This window comes from Vulpes vulpes, chromosome 10 (genome assembly GCF_048418805.1).
Source record: "Vulpes vulpes isolate BD-2025 chromosome 10, VulVul3, whole genome shotgun sequence".
NCBI classification, from domain to species: domain Eukaryota; kingdom Metazoa; phylum Chordata; class Mammalia; order Carnivora; family Canidae; genus Vulpes; species Vulpes vulpes.
The window spans coordinates 44,499,598-44,525,221 of record NC_132789.1 but is presented as its reverse complement, the minus strand read 5'-3'; the positions used below and the strand labels follow the sequence as shown (position 1 = coordinate 44,525,221).

General features: G+C 42.6%; 1 protein-coding gene across 3 annotated transcripts in view; it reads right to left on the bottom strand.

Moving 5' to 3' along the window:
- Nucleotides 1-25,624, bottom strand: part of KIAA0319L (KIAA0319 like) — a 91,044-nt gene that overhangs the window by 52,953 nt on the left and 12,467 nt on the right. For all 3 annotated transcript variants that reach the window (XM_072723873.1, XM_072723875.1, XM_072723874.1), the window contains one exon: nt 7,001-7,530. In XM_072723873.1, the coding sequence (XP_072579974.1) occupies nt 7,001-7,530 (530 nt within the window). The remainder of the gene's footprint in view (nt 1-7,000; nt 7,531-25,624) is intronic.

Sequence of the window (25,624 nt, the reverse complement as noted above, 5' to 3'; positions counted from 1 at the left end):
GTGGCCAACAAACACATTTTCAAATTCATTTGACATAGCAAAAGCCAAATAAGCAGATAAAAAGAACCAGAACACTTAGGAGATGAGAGCAGAAAGTGAGCAGTTATGGGGGAAAAATAAGGAAAAGGTATTATAGTCCAGGCACTAATACTTGTGAGAAAGAACAGTACAATCGCAGGATCTCTGCACACCCACACACAACAAGGACGTGGGCCGCCCAATTTTTCTCTTGATGCAGTAAGCCAGTCACGTGAGGTTAGAAACGGGGAGTGGAGGGCTGGGGTGGCGGGGGCGCTTCGCCTATATGCATGCACACAGAAGGGCGCTGATCACCAAGGTGTAGGAGAGGCACGCAAATTATCCAGGCCAGAGGGCTGGAAGGGCGTGTGGGGCTAAACAATTTTTGGTGAAAGTTATTAGCCTGTCTGCTGCTCAAGTAACTAAGTATGAGGATCTGGGGAGAACTAGGCCCTGAGAAATTCCAAAGATGTCAGGAAATAACAGAAGAATAAATGAGCCCTTGGCAAAAATTTCACAAGCTAAAGGATTACAAGAAAGATTTTTTAAAAACAAAAACAAAGTGATTAAGCAAAAAACCCTGAAAACCAAACCAAACGAAAAACCTGGAAGAAGAGAAACAGAACTGCTTGGGTTTCTGTCTTAGGTTATGCAAGGCTCTTCTCTGTCACTGCCTACACCCTACACCTCTAACTGCTGGTAAGATGTAAGCTCCGGCTTTATGTAGAGTCAGCACAAGAATCTTCCGCAGTGAAAAAGGCAACAGAGGGGTGCCCAAAGGATTGACTCCTTTCTCCTCGCAGTCCTCTGTCCTACAGGAACGCGCTGGCTTCTACGGGTTGAAATGCTGTGGCTGTTGTCTGGAAACGGGGGGATGATGGTGGCAGAGAAAGGAGCACCTCCTGAAGCCAAACCTTGCATGTGGGGATACCTAACTGCACCTTCAGTTCCTGAGCTCCGAGAACACTCCTCCTCCTTCACAAAGCTGGGCTGGCAGCAGTTAATTGCCAGTGGCTGAACTGCAACAAGCTCCTCCTGCCAATAATTCAAAGGTTCCCAGCACAGAAAGGATAAAATACTTAAACCAAGCAGTACAAGCCTCTCCTTTAAGCTGATAAAGGGGAATAAATTGGTGACATTCCTTTCCATTTCTGGAATTGCAAAAGGTCCATAATACCTGCTCTTAGATACAATATATGGATGTTTCCAAAGGAATGAAGAATGCTACTGACCCAATGCCTTTGCAGGATTGCAGGCATCGCAGGCAAGATGAGCAATGTAGGATACGATTTCTTACCACTTTGGAGGCAGAGTTGCTTGACCTACCTTAGTGCGAACAGTACAAACTAGAAACTAGTACCGCTAGCCAGCCATCCCTAATTAGAAGGAGAAGATCTGCAGCGTTTACACTTCTTTCCCTTTCCCTAGTGCATTAACCAGAGGTTTCAACTGCAAGGCCTCTCCTAAAAGAAATGCCTACCAGTTCATCATACTGAATGCACAAGGTGGTTCTAGCACCTTACAGAGCTAGCGTCAGCCTTCAGGATAAGCTCCTAAGCGTGGCATGTAAGGTCAAATGTAATTTGTATGGAGCTGAAGCCTTCACTTTGCCCTATTTTTTAACAGTGCCTGCAGTTCTCAGCAAGCAATGCCAATCTACATAATGCCTCTGTGCAACACTGCACCAACGCCCCCCTCCCACTCTTGGGGCTCACAGTTCAAGTTCAATATTCCTCCCCCCATGTCCACCCCCTCTCCATGTTAGACCATATAACTCCAGATTCTTTTCACTAGCATCAATTTCTTGCCCCTGTCTACTGCAGGTGAACAAGAAGAGAAACAACCCCCCTACTCCCCCAGACAACACAGTCCCAGGATCTTCCTTCCGGGGTACACGTGAATTCCCTAATTTGAATCAAATTCCCAAATTTGAATTTTCACCATCTTCCAGGACACTGTCACATTACCATATTTCTCATTTTATTGGTCTATTTCTCATTTTACTGATCATGATCATCTGGAATTGTGCTGAAGCCAACTCATCTGAGCTGGCTGTGCCCATGCCTCACAACTTTATTCTGTGATTCATGTCGGCATCTCCAAACTAGTCACGATGGTTGTATTTACACAATGGAAACTGCCAATGTCTACAGCTCAGGGCTTGTTTGGGGGGGGGGGGTAAAGATGGGGGGGAACCCAGTTGTTAAACATTTACTACACCATAATGTTTTCCCTAAATGACCTATACTTCCTCTCCTGTGAGACTTAACTTCCTTTTCTTTCTCCCCCCAAATTACATTGAATCACTTAGAATTTCTCTTCTATGATCAAAAATCACCTAGATGCTCAGTCATTTCATGCTTTATTCCCTATGCCTCCTGCAGGACAGGCTACAGAACTTGCAGGATACAGTACAAAATGAAAATGTGGGGTCCCTGTTCAAAAAGTATTCAGAATTTCAAGACAATGACAGCAGAGCGGAAAACCAAGGACAGAGGCCTGCACAGGTCCTGTGCCCATAAAGTGGTCCCTGACCACCTATTCTTAACTGTGAGTGTGCCCTTCCCTTAGGATACTATTTCCCACATGATCTCTGCAGTATGAGGGCCCCTTACTCTCCCCACATTTCAGGATCGAAGGTGGGTTCATATTTTACTTGCACCCCCCTCTCCAATGCCCTTTGCAGACCATTCCTCTTCTAGTTTTTCTGTAAAACCTCTCCCCTCTGCCATCTTGTTGCACATCAACTCTCACCACAGCTGTCCTCTCCCCCTCCTACTTTGCTAAGGGCTTTGACATCTGGCTCTCAAAACTCCTCTTTACCCCAAGTCCCTGCTTCAAGAGTAACAGGGTTAAGAGGACAGACTGGATAGAATCAGACTACCTAGGTTCAAGTCGTGGTACTAACTATATACCAGCTGTTGTTGCCTTGGCCATGCTCCTTAACCTCTCTTTCCCTGAGTTTCCTCATTTATAAAATAGAGATGGTCAGTAGTACTTCATAGGATTTGTTGTATAGATTAAGAGTTTAAACATATCAAGGGGGGATCCCTGGGTGGCACAGCGGTTTAGCGCCTGCCTTTGGCCCAGGGCGCGATTCTGGAGACCCGGGATGGAGTCCCGCGTCGGGCTTCCAATGCATGGAGCCTGCTTCTCCCTCTGCCTGTGTCTCTGCCTCTCTCTCTCTCTCTCTCTGTGACTATCATAAATAAATAAAAATTTAAAAAAAATAAATAAAAAAATAAACATATCAAGGGTTCAGAACAGTACCTGGCACATAGTAAGTGCTCATTCAGTAAACATTAGCTACTGCTATCATCATCATCATCATCATCACTAAAGTCTATCTCAGTCTCCATGGATAACCCAGCTTCCTGAGTTCTTTGAGCTCCTTGTCTCCAACTTCTACTCTACGCTGCCTCAGCAACCCTCTTCCATAGCTACACCTGGATCCTACAATCACCAGAACCTCTCCCCCTCCAAAATCTTAAATTCAAATATTTCATCCTCTGAGGACTACTTCCAGTCTTCCAGAACCCATTTACTGTGCCCCCCATATCTGCCTCTGATTGAAACCCCTAATGCCAAACTCCTCTATCATAGTCCCTCCTTTATCTGCCTCTTCTTATAGTCTCTCCTTAACCCACTCTCTTGACAACAACCTCAATTTCCTTCTGCACCAGACTGGTGAAGTTCCAAACTTGGGGAAATCAGACTATCAGCCTTTTCTTGACAGGGCTCCTGAGAGCTCCTGAGGAGACTCACACAACCCCAGCGATCAGTACCACTGTTATAAATTTGTAGTCTCCATTGTCAGTGCCACCAGCCATCTATTTCCTTACCTGCTTGGCTGTCTCCTTGTTCAAAGTGCTGTTTCAGATCCTGATCACTCTCTCCAAACCTCTGATTTTCCTGCCCACTACCACTGACCTGTGCCCACTTCACCTATCTCTGCTTCTACTCCCAGGAAATGACCTATCCCACACCAGAATAACAGGCATGTGACTAGAATGACCACGATTTCCTCCTACTAGACCCATAAACCCACTTTAGCTACACCTCTATTCACCCATTTCTTCCTTCCTATCATAATCTCGGTCTTCTGCGCTCTGGATTCTAACCCACTTGGCCTCTAAGGTGCGGTTCTCAGTGTGTGCTTCTCAACCAGCAGCACTCTCGAGGAACTTGGTGCAAATGCAAATTGTCAGGCCCCACTCTAGACCTAATAAATCAGAAACTCTGGAATTGAGGCCCAGCAGTCTGTTTGTAACAAGGCCTCCAGGTGACTCTAAAGGATGCTAAAGTTTGAGAAAAACTGCTGTAAGGAAGTATTTGCTACTTATCCCCTTTCCTGTATTTTTAACCTCTTTCTTCAGGGCAACAGTTCCCTGCCTGAAGAGCCTCCCATCTGATTGCTCCACATACCTGCTTACCCCTCTCCAATCTATTCACCGCACAGCAACATATCTGACCAAGTCATCCCCTGCTTAAAATTCTCTACTGACTTCTCACTGATCTGAAGATAAAGCCCAGTATCTTAAGAAGGCCCCAATGCTCCCCACAGCTCACAAGTCTCTTCTTCCACCTTTGGCTCTCTCTATTGAACAAGCCCAGCCCGTCTCAATTTCTTGATCTTGCCATGCTCTAGGGCACCCAACAAACTTTAAAATTGTTCTCTTTCTGCCCAAAATATTCTGCCTGCTTCTCTTCCACACTCCTTCTACCACCTTCTACTTTCTTTACTTAGGGCATTTAAGTTTACCCCTTACTCTCGATTCAGTCCCTATTAGATGCTCTTATGTAGCATTCTGCACTTACCCTCTCAAACCCACATCAAACTTAAAATTATTTTACTATTATTAAGTGTAATGTTTGTTTTCCATACCAGAGCATAAGCTCTGTTGGGGTAGAAATCATGTCTACCTTATTTACTATAATATCCCTAGTGGGGATGCCTGGATGGCTCAGTGGTTGAGCGTCTGCCTTCAACTTGGGTCATGATTCCGGGGTCCTGGGACTGAGTCCCGCAGCAGGTTCCCTGCGGGGAGCCTGCTTCTCCCTCTGCCTGTGTCTCTCATGAGTAAGTAAATAAAAGATCTTAAAAAAAAAAATTCCTAGTGCCTAGCTTGGTATAATACCTTGCACACAGTAAATGTGCAATAAATATCTGCCAACTGACTGAGCCTTTGCATACACTGTGCCTCTGTCCAGAATGTTTTTCACTACCTTTAATCTCCCAGAGAAATCTGACACATCTTTCAAGAAATAAATTAAAGATGGTTACCAGACAGGAGGTGGGCAGGAGGGATGGGTGAAATAGGTGAAGGAGATGAAGGGTACACTTACCTTGATGAGCACCAGGTGATGCATGGAACCGTGGAGTCACTATCCTGCATACCTGAAACTAACCTAACACTGTACCTTTTCCACACTTGGCTTAGAATTTTAAAAGGAAAAAAAAAAAGAATTTTAAAAGAGAAGACTATAATCTAGTGTAGGTGATAAACACCTAAAGACAAAAAAGAAATCAAACAAATGTTTCTGGAAAAAAAAAACACAAATGTTTCTGTGAAGCCTTCCCTGCACATACACACCACCTACCTGCTCAAGTGAGTCACTTCCTCTTTCCTATTCCTATTAAATTGTGTACATAACTCTACTAATGCAGTAACTATACACCATTGTAAATACCTGTCTTTGTGTTTGGGTCTCCACTGGACTGTCAACTCCCTGAGGGCATGGACCATCTCTTGCTCACCTCTGCACCTCGGGCTTAGAAAAGTACCTCCTGGGCAGCCCCGGTGGCTCAGCGGTTCAGCACTGCCTACAGCCCAGGGTGTGATCCTGGAGTCCCGGGATCGAGTCCCACATCAAGCTCCCTGCGTGGAGCCTGCTTCTCCCTCTGCCTGTGTCTCTGCTTCTCTCTCTCCTCTCTGTGTATTCTCATGAATAAATAAATAAAATCTTAAAAAAAAAAAAAAAGTACCTCCTCACGTTGACAACACATGTCTAAATGTTTATGGGTGTGTTAAACCTAAGACTGTACCTCTAATATTGCACTGAGATGTTTTTTCCTAATATTAAATCTGGACTCCAATTCTAGGTTTGTTATTCATTAGCTGCACAAACTGTTTAACCTCTTTGGGCCTCGGTTTCCTCACTAGGAAAATAGGGCTAACAATACCAACTTGGAAATACTGCTATGGAAATTAAACAAAATGACACTGTACAACAATTAGCACACACAGTGCCTGGCATGTAGTAGCCTCCCCACTCTGGCTTCAGCTTGATAGAGACAACTAGGACAAAACAAATACAAAAATAAGTCGCAGCAATCAAGGGAGGCTGAGTGCAGAATGAGTCACTGCTTTTAATCATTTGCTCAGGAAGATCAACAACGAAGAAACATAATATGCAGAATAAACCCTACTGGTGGTATCCCCCTTGGCATATAAAGCTTGGTAAGAACTCACCCCAGAGACTCTTGGCTAATAGCCACATCTGGCTCTTTAGCCCAGTAGGTCAGGTCTTAGTCTAAGGTGCTAGGAATGGCTACTTTAGACTGGAATAGAAGCCACCCCATACGGAAGGTGTTTACACGTGGGAGATGGGGAAGAGGGAGGAGAGCTTGAATGTAACCACATCTATCAAGCGTTTTGCAGTCTGGCAGAAAATACCACAGAATTGTTGGTGAAGACAGACAGCACACAACTGTACTTACCTGTAGCCAAGAACCAGCTTAGACTAGATAAAAAGCACATTTCTGCTTTTACAATGGTCAGACTTGCATGCAGTGAACTTCTCTAGGGTCCAATTATGCTTGTACATCTGGGCAGCACCCACAAAGATGACACCAGGCAGCTTTAAACATACACTCCTCAGCACAGAGTGCTGCCCACAAGCACCAGCTTCGCTGCTCATGTGTGCCAAATGTAAAAGCAGATTTAACAGTTTCTTTGTTCCTTATTCATAATGTGCTTACCTCTGCAGAACCACTGGTATTCAGATAACCTACTTCCTTGGAGTCATTCATTTCAGAATGCTGTGTCACTATATGTGTGGTTACTTCTTCGCTGGGACTCTCTCTCTTCCAAAGCTTCCTGGTTAAGCTCTGATGGTCACTGGAAGATACAGTGGGTCTGAGCAGAGCTCTGGGTAGTCTCTGTCTCCTCCAAGATGTTCTGCTCCAACCTAGCCCTAAAATATGTGGTACATCATTTTCAGGTGGAAAGCCCAAGTCATCTGCAGTTTGGAACTTTTTAAAAAACACCAGCATGGAATTGGAAGAGTCTGTCCTAAAAGCCCGGCAGCTCTGGGGCCTGCTGCAGTCTGCCTGAATGCACATCCCTTCTAACCACCAAAAGGCATGGCAAGAAGAGTCCTGGCAGCAGGCAGCCCAACACAACTGGAGAGAGGAGGTTCCTTCAAGAAGCCGGAGGTGATTTTCTCCCCCAGATCTCAGGCCAACTCCAAATTCTGTCTTCGCCTGCTGGCACCTGCTCTCACTGGCATCTAAAAACAAGGAATGAAAACATTTTAAGATGTAATAAAAACAGACTACTGCTCTGTAAAGAGCCCTGAACACCAACATTTTAGGCTATTTTGAAGACTGGTTTTTAAGAGGGTGGGAAAGCTGTCTAGTAAGTGGAACAGAAGAAGCAAAATAGAGGGTTTTTTGGCTCAGGATGCTTTAGCTTGTAGAAGTACTGTTCTGCAACCATCACTGGTTCCCCTTCTCAATGAGTCCTTCCACAAAGACCTTTTATACAGAACTCCAGTTCATGAAACAGAAAAAACAAACAAACAAACAAACAGAACAGTTCTTCTGGAGGAAGTATGGGGAGGGATGGGCAGAGGCCCGCCACTTGGCCCTTCACTCACGTCCTGGCATTTCTCAGGGATGGTGTGAGCCCCACGAGACCAGGACAGGGAGCGAAACAAGAACAGCTCCCCCTCTGCCCCACGCTGACCTGCAGCAACACACAAAGGCCTTGTGGCCTCCTACAGGTTATAGGTGTACCCACTTTCTAACCAATCGTTTGCCAGAACCAGGTGGTTTTGCACATCACGGTAGCAGCCAGGGCAGAGGTCAGATTACCAAGAAGTTTAATGAGCAGAATTTGCTAGAATGAACTTCCTACTGACAAGCCGTGTCATGATAAGAAATAAAGGAACAGGAATACAACAGTGACCTACCTACTGTGGTGAACATAAATAGTATTGTCCAAAATTCGGGCTAATGTTGCTTCTGGATAAACTTCTGGGCTACTGAATTATGTCATGCGTGGTATTAATTTTCCTGAGGTATTACCTCACCTCTGTGTTCGTAGATGAAGAGAAGTCAAAGCATGTTCTAAATGAAAGCTGTTATACAGAGTTCATGTAAGGTCCTAGTTACATGGGTATCTGCACCAACTATGCTCGGGGTTATATGGGGCCAGAACCAGGGGGAGGCAAGATAGCTGCCTCGCACACAGAACCTACGGAGGTACACACTTTCAGAGTCATTTAGGTAGAGTTGGCTCACCCCATCTTGAGAGTGAGGGCCTCCTTGAAGTTTGCGCCCTAGGTGTCTCTTTATTCACCCTAGCCCTGGCCCTGGGGTTAGAACGTAAAATATATTTTAAAATGACACACAGAAAATGTGCAGTAGAATCAAAACACTGAAGAGGTGGATAATCATGGATGCGTGCACACAAAACCGAAAGGGGGCTCTGACTAACCCAAAGCAACAACGTGCTAATCAGCCACAGCCAACTTGACTCCCAGGAAATACTGACAAAATGTCCAGCAGACTCAATGTGCACACCAGTCAAATGAGAGCTAGGAGGAAAATAAAGGCAGGCTTCTGGATTACTGAGCAGGCGCTGTGGAAGCCAATCTGCCATTGTTCATTAAAAGAAAAGAGAGAGACATTGGCACAGACCTAACATCAGACGAGGCAATTTAGAAACCTAGAAAAAAATAGAACTTCCTCAAGAAAAATGAAGAAATAGCAACTATGAAAAAAAAAATGAAGCTACCAAGAGCTACAGAAATACCCCTCATATCCTCATCCACCTTCCCACACAGTAACCAATGGGATGAATCTGGGTAACAGCTATCTGAGTATACAGACTGTGTTGAAATCAATAAATGCGGGACACCGGGGTGGCTCAGCGGCTGAGCGTCTGCCTTCAGCTCAGGGCGTGATCCCAGGGTCCTGGGATCAAGTCCCATGTCGGGCTCTCTGGGGGAGCCTGCTTCCTCCTCAGCCTGTGTCTCTGCCTCTCTCTCTCACAAATAAATAAATAAAATCTTTTAAAAAAAATCAATAGATGGCTACATCAGTAACTACTGTCAGTGACCTTTATATCAACTTTCCATCATTCTTCTCAGAATAAGTCTCTCATATTTAAGATAGTGAAAAGGTCCACACAGATGGAAATAACCTGCACTTTTCTGTAAGCCACTATTTTATTTAATTTTGAAAATGTACTGTGACACCCACTTTTGCCCCCGCAGGAGGGAATGCCAGAAGTCCTGCCCTCCCACTGTGAGCAACTAAAAAAATGAGAAGATAAATGAAACAATTGTTCTTAGACAATGAACAACATGTGGTCCAGGACTGTGATCCCAAAGAGGAAGAAACAAAGGAAGGTGAGCCCTCTGATCACCCTGGCTTGCTGTATGGAAGTGTGCTCTGGAGAGTGGCACAGGGAAGGAGAGCCCAAGCAGACTAGAGCAGACTTGCTGAGTTGAGGAAACAGAGTTTAAGGTGACTGTGATAGCTAGAATTTTGGAACGAACAACCAGAAAAGAGGAAGTGACACAGAGAAAGAGCTCCCAATATCTAAATAACGGTCCCTTCCAATCTTTGACTGAATACTAGTTTACCTCAAGTATAGGTTTGAGACGACATGAGGGAAATTAGAAAATATTTTGAACTGAATGAAAATGAACACATAACATAAAAATTCATGAGATGCAGTAAAAGCAGGGTTTAGAGGGGACATTCACAGTTTTAAATGCTTATTTTAGAAAATAAGAGAAGTCTAAAATCGATGATCTAGAGAGACACACTGGGTGAAGGCCACGTGAGGACAGAGGCCAAGACTGGAGCGCGACAGCTATAAGCCAAGGAACACCAACAACTGACAGTGACCACCAGAAGCTAAGAAGGGTCACGGAAGGGTTTGACCCAGAGTTTCAGAAGGTACCAACCCTTTTTTGTGGACTAGACTCCGGAACCATTGGCTTATCAGGATTTTCTGCTCTTACCTAAGAGAACAGTGAAGGAGAAAGAGGGCTCCAGGACTACCAAGAGTCCACATCTAGGGATCACTGACGTTTAGGCATGTGGCTGTGACCTTTACCTAGACTGAATGGGGACACCTGGATGCCACTCAGTGGACATGCACAAGGATGTGATGCTGGAAAACCATGAGAATCTAAGGGGCTTCTCTTTTTCTTTCTTTCTTTTTTTTTTTTCTTTTTGCTTCTCTTTTTCAAACCAAAATTAATCACCTGACTGCAGCAAGGAGTAGAGCCCTGGGTAGAGGTGTGATAAGTTTGGTCAGGTGCCTATACAGTTCAGGAGTAATGGTTTGAAGCAAAGGCATCAGTCCTAAAGCAAAATATTTCTGAAGGATCACCTCTGGAAGAGCAACCAAAAGGTGTCATTATTGATACAGGCCTGGAATGGGAGGACAGAAGTTCCACAGAGAAGCAGCTCTGCAATGTGGGAAAGTCTTTACATAGAATTCCTCCTTTATCAGCCATCAGAAAAGTCTTACAGGACAGATAACCCACTAATGTAAAGAATGCAGGATAGCCTTCATAAACAGCAAATTTCCAGTAAATCATCATAAAATTCACATAAGCAAACAACCTTATAGATATACTCAATGTGAAAATTTCATAAGGACTCAATAATTATCAACTATCAGATAATTCAATGTAGAGAGAAACCTCATAAATACAACGAATGTGGAAAAGCTTCCAAAAAAGAACTCTATCGTTTTAAGTCATCAGAGAATTCATACCAGTCAGAAACCCTACATATTGCAAAAACTGTGGGAAAAACCTTTGCTCAGAACCCAGCCCTTACTCATCATGAGAATACATAGTAGAGGAGAGCCTTTTAAATGTAATGAATGTGGGAAAGCTTGCAGGGATAACTCAACTGTGGTGGACCAACATCAGAAAATCCATACTGGTGAGAACCCATACTGGTGTTATGAATGTGTAAAAGCCTTTTGGGGAGAGCTCAATCCTTATTAGTCATCAAAGAATACATACAGGAGGGGTGCCAGCATGGCCCAGTTGGTTAAGTGACCGACTCTTTGATTTCAGTTGAGGTCATGATTTTAGGGTTGTGGTATGGAGCCCTACATTAGGCTCGACATAAGATTCTCTCTCCCTCTGCCCCTCCTTTACCAAAAACAAAAACAAAAACAAAAACAAAAAAACAAAAAACAAAACCAAACCATCATATAGGAGAGAAACCCTATATCACTGAAGTATATGTGGGAAATCTTTTGGGTATATATTATTTACTGGACATCAGAAAACTCACAGTGAAAATAAACTCTATTGGTGTAAATGACTGCAGGAAAGCCTTTATGAAGAGCTTACTGGATTTGAGAGAATTCATACTAGACAAAAATCCTATCACTGCAAGAAATATGGGAGTCTTCAGACACACCTCTGGCCTTGCTGAACATCAGAGAACCCATATGGAAGAAAACCTCAGAAAGTAATGAATGTTGGAAGACTTTTCCCAAAGTTCAACCCTTAAACAACACAAGAAAATTCATAACAAAGAGCCATCAAATGTAGTTAGTGTGATAAATCACACAGAAAGAATTTATTCCTTCTGAGAATCAAAGAGGAGACATTCAATAAATTATACATTTAGCAAAAATATTCTGTGTATCTCTATGCCAAAGAACTTCTCACTTGGGAGGATTTCATTATAGTATGGTTTGTGCTGGTCAAATATTTTAAAAACTTAAACGTCTATTAGTTGAGAAATAGTTACTATAGAATAATATGCAGCAACTGAAAACAATGAGGTAGAAATCTATACATAGCAACAGAAATAGCCCCATGAGGGGTACCTGGGGACTGAGTTAGTTAAGTGGCCAGCTCTTGATTTTAGCTCAGGTCATGATCTCAGGGTCCTGGGATTTAGCCCCACATTCAGCAGGTAGCCTGCTTGAGGATTCCTTCTCTCTCTCCTTCTGCCCCTCCTCCAACTCACACACACTCGCTCTCTCTTAAAATTAAATAAATAAACCTGAGAAGAAATGAAATATCCCCACAATACGTTAAATTAAAAAAGCAAATTGCAGGGAGCACCTGAGCACCTAACCTCAGTTGGTTAAGCGTCAGACTTCGGCTCTGGTCATGATTTCTGTGTCCTGGGATCCAGCCCAGCCTTGGGCTCCTCATTCAGCAGGAAGCCCACTTGTCCCTCTCCTTTTGCCCCTCCCCCCACTCATGCTACTCTCTCTCAAATACTAATATCTTTTAAAAAATAAAAAGAATTTTAAAAAGCAAGTTACAAAAAACTTATGTATGATGATTTTATTTGTATTTTTTCAAATGAAGCTTTTTTTTGTTTCTACATATACATTATATACATTCCAAAGGATCTGGAAAAATGAAGGCCAAACATTAACAGTCAAAAAAAAAATTTTTTTTAATCAATGATCTATACCTTCATCATAAAAGCTAGTAAAAGAAGAATAAATTATAACCAAAATAAGTTGAGAAAGGAAAAAAGAGTAACCAATGAAACAGAAAACAAAAAACAGAGACAATTGGGGTGCTTGGGTGGCTCTGTGGGTTAAGTGTCTGCCTTAGGCTGGGGTCATGATCCTCAGGTCCTGGGATCAAGTCCTATATCAGCTTCCTGCTCAGCAGGGAGTCTGCTCCTCTTTCTCCCTTTGCCCTTCCTCACTGCTTGTTCTCTCTCTCTCTCTTTGCTCTTCCTCACTGCTTGTTCTCTCTTAAAAAAAAAAAAAGAGAGAGAGAGAGAGAGAAGGAGAAAATCAATGAGACCAAAATCTGGTTGGTTGAAAGATCAACAAAACTGATAAAGCTCTAGGTCAGATCAATGACAGAAAAAAAGACAGTAGTCACCAATTAACAGTATCAGGAATGAAAGAAGGGACAGCACAGCTGATTCAATCAGCCAGGGGCAGCAAACTATGGCTCAATGGCCAACTCCGGCTACTGTCTATTATTAAAAATAAACTTTTATTGGAACATGGTCATACTCATTTATTTATGTATTGTCTATGTCTGTTTTTGCTCCACAGTGGCAGAGTTAAGCAGCTGCAACAGATTTTCGTCTTAATACTCACAAAGCATAAAATGTTTATTACATGGCCCTTTAAGAAAGTTTGCCAACCCCTGGTCTAAGAGAATGCACTTTTGGGGCAGCCCCGGTGGCGCAGCGGTTTAGCGCCGCCTGCAGCCCAGGGTGTGATCCTGGAGACCCTGGATCGAGTCCCACGTCAAGGCTCTCTGTATGATGCCTGCTTCTCCCTCTGCCTGTGTCTCTGCCTCTCTGTCTCTATGAATAAATAAAATCTTTAAAAAAAAAAAAAAAAGAGAATGCACTTTTGCTTGACTGACTATTCACTAATGAGTAGAGCCTAAATTTAGATGTTAACTTATAGAAGATTGACAAGTTACAAATGATTTTGATTTTTACAGAGATGCAAATTATTTCTGTCTAGTAAAAGATAACCTCAAAAGTTTAATTAATAAGGCTCCTTTTCTTCCCACCTAGCTATTATCTTTATTTCTTTATTCATTCATCCATTCAACAAATATTAACGGTACATCTGTTTCACGCTAAGCATTGCTTTGATAGAGCTTATAATTTAGATGGGGGAGACAGAGATTAAACAGACACAATAATGAAGTAGAACTGCAAACTAATGTAAGTGTTCTGAAGGAAAGAAATTCAGCTTTTACAGAATAAAGGTAGCTAAATTTGGATTTACTGAATAGCTACATTATCGCATACGTGACATGCTATCAAAGATATTCACTGTAGGGGCGCCTGTAGGGGCTCAGTTGGCTAAGTGTCCAACTCTTGATTTATGCTCAGGTCATGTTCTCAGGGTCGTGAGATCAAGCCCACACTCAGCACAAAGTCAGCTTGAGATTCCCTCTCTCCTCTTCCTCTGGCCCTCCCCCCCTGAAGCTCACTCGCTCCCTTTCTCTCAAATAGTAAATAAATAAAATACTTTTTTAAAAAAGATATTCACTGTATGTTGTTTGAAATGAAAAAATATTGGAAATAACATAAACTTCTCAACAGAGAACCACGCAGTTACGGGGATGAATAAGGCTACTCTATATAGTACTAGTATGCAATGATATTTGGGATATACCATGTAGAAAAAGAAAAGTTCAAAGCAGTTTGTCTAGTATGCTACAATTTGTGTGGGGGGAAAAAAGAATATAATGTTTATGCATATATATGCAGAGACTATTTTTGGAAGAATATTCAAGAAGTTGGCATGGTTGCCTTTTGCAGGGGAAACGAGGTAGCTCAACAGACTTAAGTGAAAGACTTTGTTCACTAAATACCCTTTTTACCTTTTGAATTTGCACAATGTACATGTATTATCTTTTGAAAGATAAATTTAAAAAAATAGACATTTCAATGGCTTCCCAGGGCTCTTAGAATGATAACCAAAATCCTTAACGTAACTGAGAGGATTCTATATGATCTAGACGATGCCTAAGTTTCTGGCCCCACCTCATAGCACGCTCTTCCTCTGTCATTATGTTCCAGTCCACCAGCCTTCTTGCATTCCTCAAATGGACCATGCCCCCTCTCCTAATGGGGCTCTGTGCACGATGCTCCCTCTACTGGGAACTCTCTTATCTCCCTTCTTTACCCAGTTAACCCTGCTTATGAGATCTCCATTCAACCATCATTTCCTCAGAGAAGCCTCCATGCCACGTCAGGTCTCTTCACTTGTAGACTCTTTGGGCCTTGTTGCCCTTTCCAGTGTGATCATCTGCTCAATGTTTTTCCCCACCACCGTACCTCCAATTCTGGCATGGCACTTGGCACATTACACTGCAGGTGCCCCAAAATATCTTTTTGAATGAATGTACAAATAAAGGCATGCATGTATATGCATGCATGAAGTACTGAAAGAATCAATGAACAAACTGCCAGAAAATCAGGTGGCCTTGTATCAGGTGGGTCATACGGAAGACATCCAGGCTCATGACAAGACTTCAAAAAGAGATGAGGCCCATATGCCACCTAAATGAGGGGAGTGAATGATGGTTGGTAGATGAGTAATGACTCGGGGTAGGAAGTGGCATAAACCTCGAAGAGCAGAACTTTTTCCATGACACTGGAGGAGTACTGTTCCAGAAGTGACAGTGAGGAGTGATGAGGACATCAGTTCCACCTCCAAACTCAAAGATACATGAGAGATGGAAGAATGAGCAATGATCGCCTGCAGGCTAGAGGCAAAACCATGTCTTTCTCCAGAGAAACCCAGGTCTCAGAATATTCTATCTAGTGTCTTAACTCACAAGCTGGAGTATAGAGAAGGTTTAATAACTCAATGGATTCTTGTCATAGTTAAAAAGTTGGGAAGGGAGGGGTGGGAAATGTGAGTTGAAAAGCACAAAGTTATACAGGAATGTCAAATCAGACTCACACAAATCACAATGGTTAAGGCACTTTCTAGCAAGAAAAAAAGAAGAGGATGGAAAATTATGATGATGAACTGATGACAGGGTTGCTGCCTATCCATTCTCGATATAATACAGTGAAAGCTTTGAGGTAATTCACAGAGGATGTCTGTGGAATCCGGGGGAACACATTTAGAGTCAAGGGAAATGGCCAAGGAAATTTATGGGAATTAAGAGGTTGAAGGGAAAGTAGCAAAAAATTCTAATTTCCTTGTTGTTCCTAGCAGCTCTGGTCAAATTCAGATCTTTGAAAGGAGAGAAGATAAAAGTGGGAGTCGAGGAGGGGGGTAGCTATAAGACTGGTTTGCCTTGCAAAGGTCTTCTTTTGCTTCCGTGGCTCTCTGACGTAGGTCATATAAGCTACACAACTATATGGTGGTATAAAAGAGAAACATTTCAGAACCCAAACACTCCCCCTGCTTTATAAGGTGACCTGGAAGCCTCAGTTAGATATCTCATCCATCACTCTGGGCAAGACAGAGTATGTTCAGTGATGGAAGGAACAATCTGGGCGTCCACACAGGATGTTTCAGACTCTCCCTATTTCACCTGCACCTCTTGATTGCTGAATTCTTAAAATTATTATTAAAGCGATGGGTAAGATCTTTGACTCATGTGACTCTTATCTGACAATTTGATCCTTTGTCTTAGCTCAAGGGAATACAGCCTGAGACAGGAAACATGGTCTGAAGCACTTATATCTTTGACAGTGACCAAAAGTAAAAGAAATGTGAAGCATGGAGCAGGTTAACTCCCTATGGCTTGCTAAGAAAATCAATCCAAGAGTTCCCAGTAAGGACAGGAGGTACTCTGATCTCTCAGTTCACATGTTTATTTCGTGGGATTTTTATGGAGTTTTTTTTTAATTAAATGTTATTTAATGTTGCTCCATTATGTGTTCAATAATAAAAATATGAGAGGAAAACAGTTCTTTTCTATCCACTCAGTGGATCATAATTCTTCCTCTTAGATGGCTAGAAGACATGGGTTCCAGATTCAGTTCTAGGTCCATCATTTACTATAATTTAACCTTTGAAAAGTAATTTAACCTAAGATTCAATTATCATTGTTTTCATTGTTGTTACTCTTGAGAAAAAGAGTTCATCAGAGGAGGAAGCAGGGGAGCACTGGTAGAGTCAATATTGGATTCTAGAAGTAACTTGGATAAAAGGTAAGATGAAAATAAGCTCCAATTTTAGATCAGTTCCTTTCCTGCCCACGCCACCATAGCCTGGCTCTGCTCCCAGGGCCTAAGCAAAAGCAATATTAAATCCTTACAAAAGAGGGCTTACATAGAACCTTAGACTGAAAACCCTTTTGGAAAGTCTGGAACTCACCGTTGGTAGGAACACGTGGAAGGCTCACGCAGGTGGAGTACAGAAGGGCAGAGCCAATCCCTTTCCTTCTAAAGCCATACTAAAGCAGACCATACAAGGCTCCCATATGTACTACCTGGAGGATCCCCAAAACAGGAAGCTCTGGAGCTAGCAATGCTTACTTATAATTACCACCTCTCAAAATATGAATTCTAATAAATCTAGCACAAAGTCTAGACCAGGTTTCATAATTCCAAGTAGTAGAGTGTTAAGGTCTATAGAATATATAAATTATTGCCAGAGGAAATTCATCATACTTTAGGAAGCTGTGAACAACTCTAGAAATACTGAGAGGCAGTGCTGTTGCCTCTGGCATTTGTAAATCTCAGGTAACAAGCCTGACTTTTCCAGCTAATTTGGAAACTTCTCTGGCTAGCAACCAGAAGAAGGAAGTAGAACAGAATGCCCGCTCTGTTAGGAAACATGCTGTTAAGGTCGTTGGGAATTCAGAGTGCACCAAATTCATCAAATTGTATCCCAATGAACAATTCCCTCCCTGACATGGAGGGGATGAGAGTAGAGAGAATGCCCTGCCAGTATTATTTAAAAAAAAAAAAAGAAAAAGAAAGAACAGTTGGTACATTCTTCCGTTGGGGGGCCAAGTTTCTGTGGACAATGATGCATGGTGGAGAACACTATATAGGTAAAATTTGCAGAAATTTTTTTTAAGACTCTATTTATTTAAGATAGAGAGAGAGAACACGGGGGCAGGGGGCAGAGGGAGAGGGAGAGAAGCAGGCTCTAGAGTGAACAGGGAGCCTGACGTGGGGCTCCATCCCAGGACCCTGGGATCATGACCTGAGCCAAAGGCAGACGCTTAACCGACCGAGCCACCCAGGTGCCCCTTGCACTTACTTGTTAACATCCATGGGATTCTAAAATTCTAGAAAAGGTGTTCCTTTTCTAGAAATCTCACAATTTCATTATACGGTCAAGAATCCATTCGAAGCTTTCCTTTGATGATTCTATCTGTAACTGTTATCAAGCAGTAAGAAGCAGCCTTCAATCTGATGAAGTCAGTTACTAAACTGGCCCCTCCCTGGCCGGCTGCCTGCAGCCTAACCGAGGCTTGCCTTCTCGCAGAAGCAAGAGTCTCGGCCAAGATGGCTGCCACGTGGAAAGGAGACAAGCAGGCATGTCATCAACCCCAAAAGACTCGCAGGAACTGTTCAGATACAAACCACCCCAGGGGGCACCCTCCACCTTCCTTTTGACTGTCAGCATGTCTGTCACCTGCACACCCACTAACAAACAAATACAAAAATGGTTCCAGTGACTCGCCACACCAGTTCTCTCCCACGGGGGTTAGCACATTCAGAAAGCAAAGCAGAGGAGGTACCTAAATCCTCCGAAGGGCGCAGTCAGGTATTATGAAGTTTGGAAAATGCCAGGATAATAACTGGTGCCCTCTCTCCTCTTCAAAAGGGCCAACACTTTTCTCCTCCACTGCACACAGGTTAGATTGAGAGGTGGCAGCAGCCTCACAAAGCGGCCCTTTTGAAAAGAAAATAATTACCATTCACTGCCTTTGCTGTGTGCCCAGCTTTGTTAAGAGCACAGTTTGTTAAATGTGGTGGTGGAGGTGACTTGCTGAACCAGAACTGCTAAATAAGAATCAATAGGCTTTGTGTCCATATTCTGACTCCCTTCCCTTGACTGTATGTAACGTTTCCATTCTTCCCAAAGACCACTTCGATCAAAGACGGACTCCCCATGGAACCAGCTGCCCAACAGATTCACGTTAACTCTTGATGGTCTGCGAGATGGAAAACAAGCTTCAACCACTCGAGCACAAAACCCGAGCCTTGTAGCACTTCTCTGGTTGAGAGTACTTTGAAAGAGTAAGCAGTCCCTTCCCATAAACATCATCACTAAAGAAGTCTTAAGTACTGGGTTGTGGCGCATTGGTGAAGAGAAAAACCATAACGTCTCTGCAGAAGGCGGCAATATTTACAAGGCAAAAGAGGAGGAGGACATTCTTTTAATCTACCCGCTTAAGGTAGAATAACTGATACTTTGCAGGTTAAAGCAACTATGAAAAACCACCCTCATTTAACTTTGGTTTAATGAAAAAATACATCCAGTCTCCAAGGTAAGGGTGGTACAGAACCTTCTGGAAAACTGAGTCTAAAAAACCATCGTTTCCAAAAGAAAAATCCCATATCAAGATCAATACCCTTATTCCATCTTACCCTATCTTCTGTCCCCCACCCCACAGGTTGAGGCTGTGGCCCATGAAATAAGACTGCCTGGGTTTGAAACTATGCAGTCAACTTACTAGCTGTGCCATCTTGGGTCATTTTTCTTGGTTTCTTCATTAATAGAAAGAGGAATGATGGTAACTGTACCTAAACTCAGAGGATTATTATAGATATAAAAGAAGATAAGCTATGCAAAGTACTTAACACTCTGCCTGGCATGTAGTTAAGGCCCAGAGTATATTAGCTGCCATTACTTTCATTGTAACTACACTTCATTTAAGTGCAGGCACCACTTCTTTCAAAAAGTCTTCCTTGAGGAAACCTTTACCCCAAGACTCCTCTCTGCATATGCTCTTTCACTGAATTTCTCTCACTGGATATCTGTTTGCCCTCCTCACACACTCTGCCCCATTTAAGTGCTGGCGTCATATCTTCTATCTTTGTATTTATCTGCAGGCCCCGTAAAATGCTTGGCATTCAAAGAATTGTTTAATTTTGAACATTTAACCAACATTTAAATAAATCTATGCAACTTTTTAAACTAGCAAAACCAGCAAATGATGTCAGCTCCACTATGGAATTACTTGAGTTGTCATCATTTGAATCAGCTCCTTACCGTTAATTAATTTCCTTGGCTAAAAGGTGGCAGGGATAAGAGAGGAAAAGCAAAGTTCCCAGTTCACTAAGAAATGAGAAATAGCTTTCCGAATTAAATTGCAAAGAGCCCTGAATGGGAGGTTCGAGATGTGCAGAAAGAGAAACCGAAGAAAAGCCAAATGGGTTAAGAAGAGGTTGTTGAGTCTAACGTGAACAAATGGAGAAGAGCCTTTCCCACCTAAACTGAAAAGTCCTTTCAAATCACAAAGCAATCTTTCCTCATGAAAGGACCAACCAAATTTCAGTTCCCTGAGCTCTCTATTTTAGGCCAATCCATTTCACTCAAAGGAAGGATAGGCTTTCACCATAGAACTTTCTGAACACTGTGCCAATGAAGAAGTTTCCAGTCCACCTAGACAAACGGCCATCCATCGTGGATGACACTAGATCCATTCAATTTTTCTTCTCCCGAGAAACAATGAGAAGGAAAAGAAAAAACTAAAGGTTTGGACACCCAGGTGGGAAAGATGGAAACCAGTCTATCACAATTCTAATGCCTCTAACTTCTACCTGACATTAAAAAAAATAATAAAAATAAAAAGTTTGCATTACTTGGACATAGCTATTAAATTCCAAAGACCTATCTGTTAAGGTTTAGTCCAAAGCCATTTTCACAACCAGGCTGTAAGTGAGAGTAATCAAAAACACTGGTAGAGCTGCAAATAGCTCTCCTGCCATATAGTCATCTGCTCAAAAATGATCCAGTCATCAAGGAGTTTATAATATTTAAAGGTGGACTGGAGACAAATGATTAAACCATGTACTAAAACAAACAAAAACCCCAAAAACCTGTAACTAGGGGGTTATATGGCTTCATATAATATACTCAGAACCTCCTGTTTCGGTTTTTCTCCTACCACCTTATGACTAAAAGACTCTGGAGAATGCTGTCAGCAAGAAAAGCACGCCTCCAAGCCACAGCATGAAGGAACCCACACCTCTCTAAGTAACTCTGGCTTTGTACTTCAAAAAGCACAGGTATCAAACAATAACAGATAAACTTCAGCCTGTACATAAAAGCAGTTCTAAAAAGAAATTGTTTTTCTATAGAGAAAGCCCCCAGGTATGATGTCATGAATCCAGCTATTCCCTATACGGCCCACTTGTAGATGTTATTGTTAAGAACCTGCAGTTGACTCTGTCTCTGACTGAAGGGCTGATAAATTATCTGCATTCATCACAATCATACCAACCTTCTCTGGAAACCCACACAGTGAACCTTGAATCAGAGCACTGCTTTGTTTTTTGGGAAGGTTTAAAAAAAATTTTTTTTTTGCTGGCTGATTTGGTTTTTTTCTAAAGAGAAGGTCATTTGGAGGACTGTGGCAGAAATATGTAAATTAAATAAAATGGCAGGGATCCCTGGGTGGCGCAGCGGTTTGGCGCCTGCCTTTGGCCCGGGGCGCGATCCTGGAGACCCGGGATCGAATCCCACATCGGGCTCCCGGTGCATGGAGCCTGCTTCTCCCTCTGCCTGTGTCTCTGCCTCTCTCTCTCTCTCTGTGACTATCATAAATAAATAAAAATTTAAAATAAATAAATAAATAAATAAATAAATAAATAAATAAATAAATAAAATGGCAGTGAGCTTGGGAGGAAATAAGAAAATAACAGCAAACCATGAAGTGCTATTTCAGCAGAGATGGCCAACAGAGGAAAAGTTTATGTCAATTTATCCATTAAAAATCTCTTTTTGGAGAATTATGTAAGTGTCATAAAAAAAAAAAAACAAAAAAAACCACCCTGCAGTGGGCTGAACTGGGACATGTGAGGACTCAATACAACCAAGCTTCGAATACTTAAATATCTTAAACCACTTTTTGCTTATAGCAAATAAAATGCAGAGCTACAGATGCTTTCTCATCTGTGTGTAAATGAAAGCAAAACTGTGTGAGTAGTTAGTATTCTTAGAATTTCTGAGAGCCAGTTTATTTAAATTAAATCCAAGCCAATCTGTATCTGTACAGAAATAATTTTCTCAGGGCTCTTATTCTCTAGACTTTACAGAGCTGTACATACTCCTCTTTCTACCTCTCCCTCTGAGATAAAGAAGTGAAAAGAGCTCTGCAAGTTAAAAACCACTTCAAATAAATCTAGGAGAAGGAAGTACAAAGGGATTAGAATATCACTTTGTCTCACCAGCCTGTTATAGAACAGGGTTCAGTTCTTCCCTGCCCGATTCTTTGTGCTCCCATGGCACATCTTGGAATTTATCATGCTTCTTTATGTTTCTATATCTATCTCTGCCTCCATAGTGTGAACTCTCTGATGGCAGGAACTGGGTTTTATTTAGCTGGAGACAGTGTCTGTTGACCTGAATTGTAGGTACCTACAGTATGTACATAACACCTAGATATTAATTATCAGTAAGTGATTTGAATTAAGCATCTTAGAGAAGGTATTAAGAGCACAGTAAGCACTGCATTTGAGGCACTGAATATAAGACAAGGCATACAAAGAACTAGGGATCACAAATATTAGGAAAGCGTAATCTAGTTAAAGTCATCGACATAATGCAGCACCAGCATTCAGATAATTTGTCCTGTTCGGTTTATTTACTGTAGTTATGTGGCTTTTAATAGATTTCATTTTGAGGTCACGTACTTACAAGTATCTTTCTCTTATATCTCCATTTTCAATTCTTTGTAATAATATACATTCTACTGACAAATAAAAGTTGGGGCAAAATGGTCAATACATCTCACTACCAAATTATTCAGTATAGACTCCCTCTAGCCACAGAGAGACTGGCCTTTCCTTATCATCTGTAAAATAGCAATGTTACTCTGCTGCTTCAAAAGTGACATTAGTCCTGGGCAGGGCAATAAGGATCTCCAAATGTGTGTGTCTGTGCCTGTCTCTCTTTCGCACGTGCACACACACACATACACACACACACACACACACACACACTCCTCATAGGCACAAAGGAAAACCTTTGAAAACATATCATCAACAGGGCCTTCGCTCTTTATCTCTTCCTCCCCACTGACAGAAGCAGCCATGCTGCCAAGGCAGCAACCCCCACGTGAAATATGAAAGAGTGGAGGCGAAACAGCTCAATCAAAACAGCGTGGAAAGGAAAGGAGGGTATGTTTGTCAGTGAAAGTCTCCGTGGAAAGGCCAGACAACTTCAGCTTCTGCCTTGACCATCCTGGGCAAATAACCCTGCTCAGGGTCTGCTTACCTGAGCTTAGACGCCAAGCCCTCCTTTTAACCTTTCACAGAAGAGGTAACATGAAAATTCACCCTGTTATCTGAAAAGAGCATGGTGAGAAATGTCAGGGTGCGGCTTCTAATAAGCATACTCTGGAGAGCACAGCTGAGAGCATTTTTTGAAAATAAGCAGTTAGAGACTGATGAAGTAGAGCACACAGGTAGAAGAGAGCTCTGCACTGCTTCCGCACTTGGGGCTGTTTTGCTGCAGGCTAAAAGCCACAGACTGCCCCAGCAGGATGCAGATTACTCAACTTTCTGAAATGGAATCAGGCTCTTCAGCTTCTCTCTTCATTTATTCTGATTAAGGCTCACTCGTTTTACCTGGCCCACTTCCATAAGCCTCCAGCTGACTCAGGTTGCCCCCAGTTAAGGACAATAAACACGGACCTGTATTTGCACACACACACACACCCCGTGCACGGGAGCCATTTCTTTTAAGCCTGAATCTGAAATTAGAGTAGTGAAGTAAAACCAAATCAACATAAACTCCCCATCTTCCAGGTCTGATCATACTAGTCATTCTCCTTATTACCTAAAAGTGAGAGAATCCGTGAGCACACATTTACTTCAAACGTAAATGTGCTGCTGGATTAGAATCAAAGCATAATGTTAAGCCAGTTGGAAGAAAGAGCATTCCTAAAAATCCTATCATTCATTGGGAGTGTTTGGGAAGGAGAACCAGGATGAGCTACACTGGGCACTCACGGTTAGGCAGCGGCAGCCTGCAGTCGGTGGCGTTTCAGTTAGGCCCTGGCCAGCATTCCTCTCTGCTCCCATTTCTCCTAGAACAGTGCCTGTAGGATGGTTAATGCACCATTCAGGGACATCCTTAACTCCTGCTTATCTTAGGATATTTTACAGTTTCCTTTTGTGATCAGCCAGAGAAGGTCAGAATTTAGAGAACTCAGCGCTTGCCTGATGCTGAGCACTGGAACCATCCACCAGAGGCCCTGAGTAACCAACCTGATGCCAAAAAGGCAGGAGAGCACTGATGCAGAAGAGGGTTGGACTGGCTGGGCATATGTAATACTGACGAAGTCACCAAAGGACAAACATCTCCAAGGCAGGGGCAAAGGCTGCAGCCATCACACTTTGCCAAATCCCCAGATAACCACCCTCATGGCTTACTTGGGGGCATGGGTTATTAAATAGTGGAGAGAGTAAGCTGGATTGAAAGGGAAGTTGGAAACCTACTGTATCGTAGACAGGGGCTTCACCTACACAATTCTTAGCAAATGGTTCCTCCACTGAGGCCAGACATCAAATTGCCTAGTCGCCTTATATTTCTAGGATTTTGCAAGGAAGACTGGGTCTTTACTGTTGTAGAATTATCCTGTGACCCTAGGGAGGCGTCAGCCTCTTTGAAGGGAATCTTGATATTAGTAACATCATCCCTTTCAGAGATTTTCTGTGCCCTAGGAACGGCAAAGGAATCAACACACTGCAAGCTCCAGGAGCGCAGAGACCATGTCTGTCTTACTCCTCATTGCATTTCTAATGCCTACGATTTTAAGTACCCAATAAATATGTTTTGAAGAAAGGGACTAACAACTTGGGCAAGCTACTTCTGACACAAAATCCAAAATCCAAAAGTGCTATTGATTCAACCCCAGTCAATCAAAACAATAACCAAGCCCTAGCATGAGGCTTTGCCAAGTGAGTTTTGGGGAAAGTAAATCAAGATTGAGGGCCGGGTGGTATCAGTCAGCAGAATAGAGTCCTCTTCCAAAGGAAAAGTATCCCCAGCTAAAAGAGGAAACATGCAATCAGCTATGTTCCTTAGTGGCAGGTTGTTAGTAGAGAAAACACACAATATAGCTCATCCTGTCACGGCACAGCTTCAACCAACCTCAAGCCTATAAAGCCATATGAATGGAGGTTTCCTTGTCCTGAAAATGCAGAAAGGCCAAATGCCTGCCTGCCTTCTACTTCTAAAAAATATGGGAACTGAGATCCACTGGGTGGAGACTTAAGAAGCTAGCAGAGACCTAAAACCTGCTGCCCAGAGTCACCCTGGGGTTAGACAAGAGTTTAATCGAATAAGATTTTACATTATCATTTTATAAGCACTAGAGTTAACATTTGCTGAACTGTTATTTATGCAACTGGGAGTACGCTAAGTATTTCCATGAACATTTTACTTAATCCTTACAACAATCCCTTGAGAGGTGCTGTCATTCTCACTTTATAGATGAAAAATCTGATGAAAGGTGGATTTCAGTAACACCACTTAGAATATAAGAGAACCAGGACTCAACTGATGAACAGATGAACTGATGTCCCATTACTGGGACCCCTGGATAGCTCAGTGGTTGAGCATCTGCCTTCAGCCCAGGGTGTGATCCTGGGACCGAGTCCCGCATCAGGCTCCCTGCATGGAGCCTGCTTCTCCCTCTGCCTGTGTGTCTCTGCCTCTCTCTGTCTCTCATG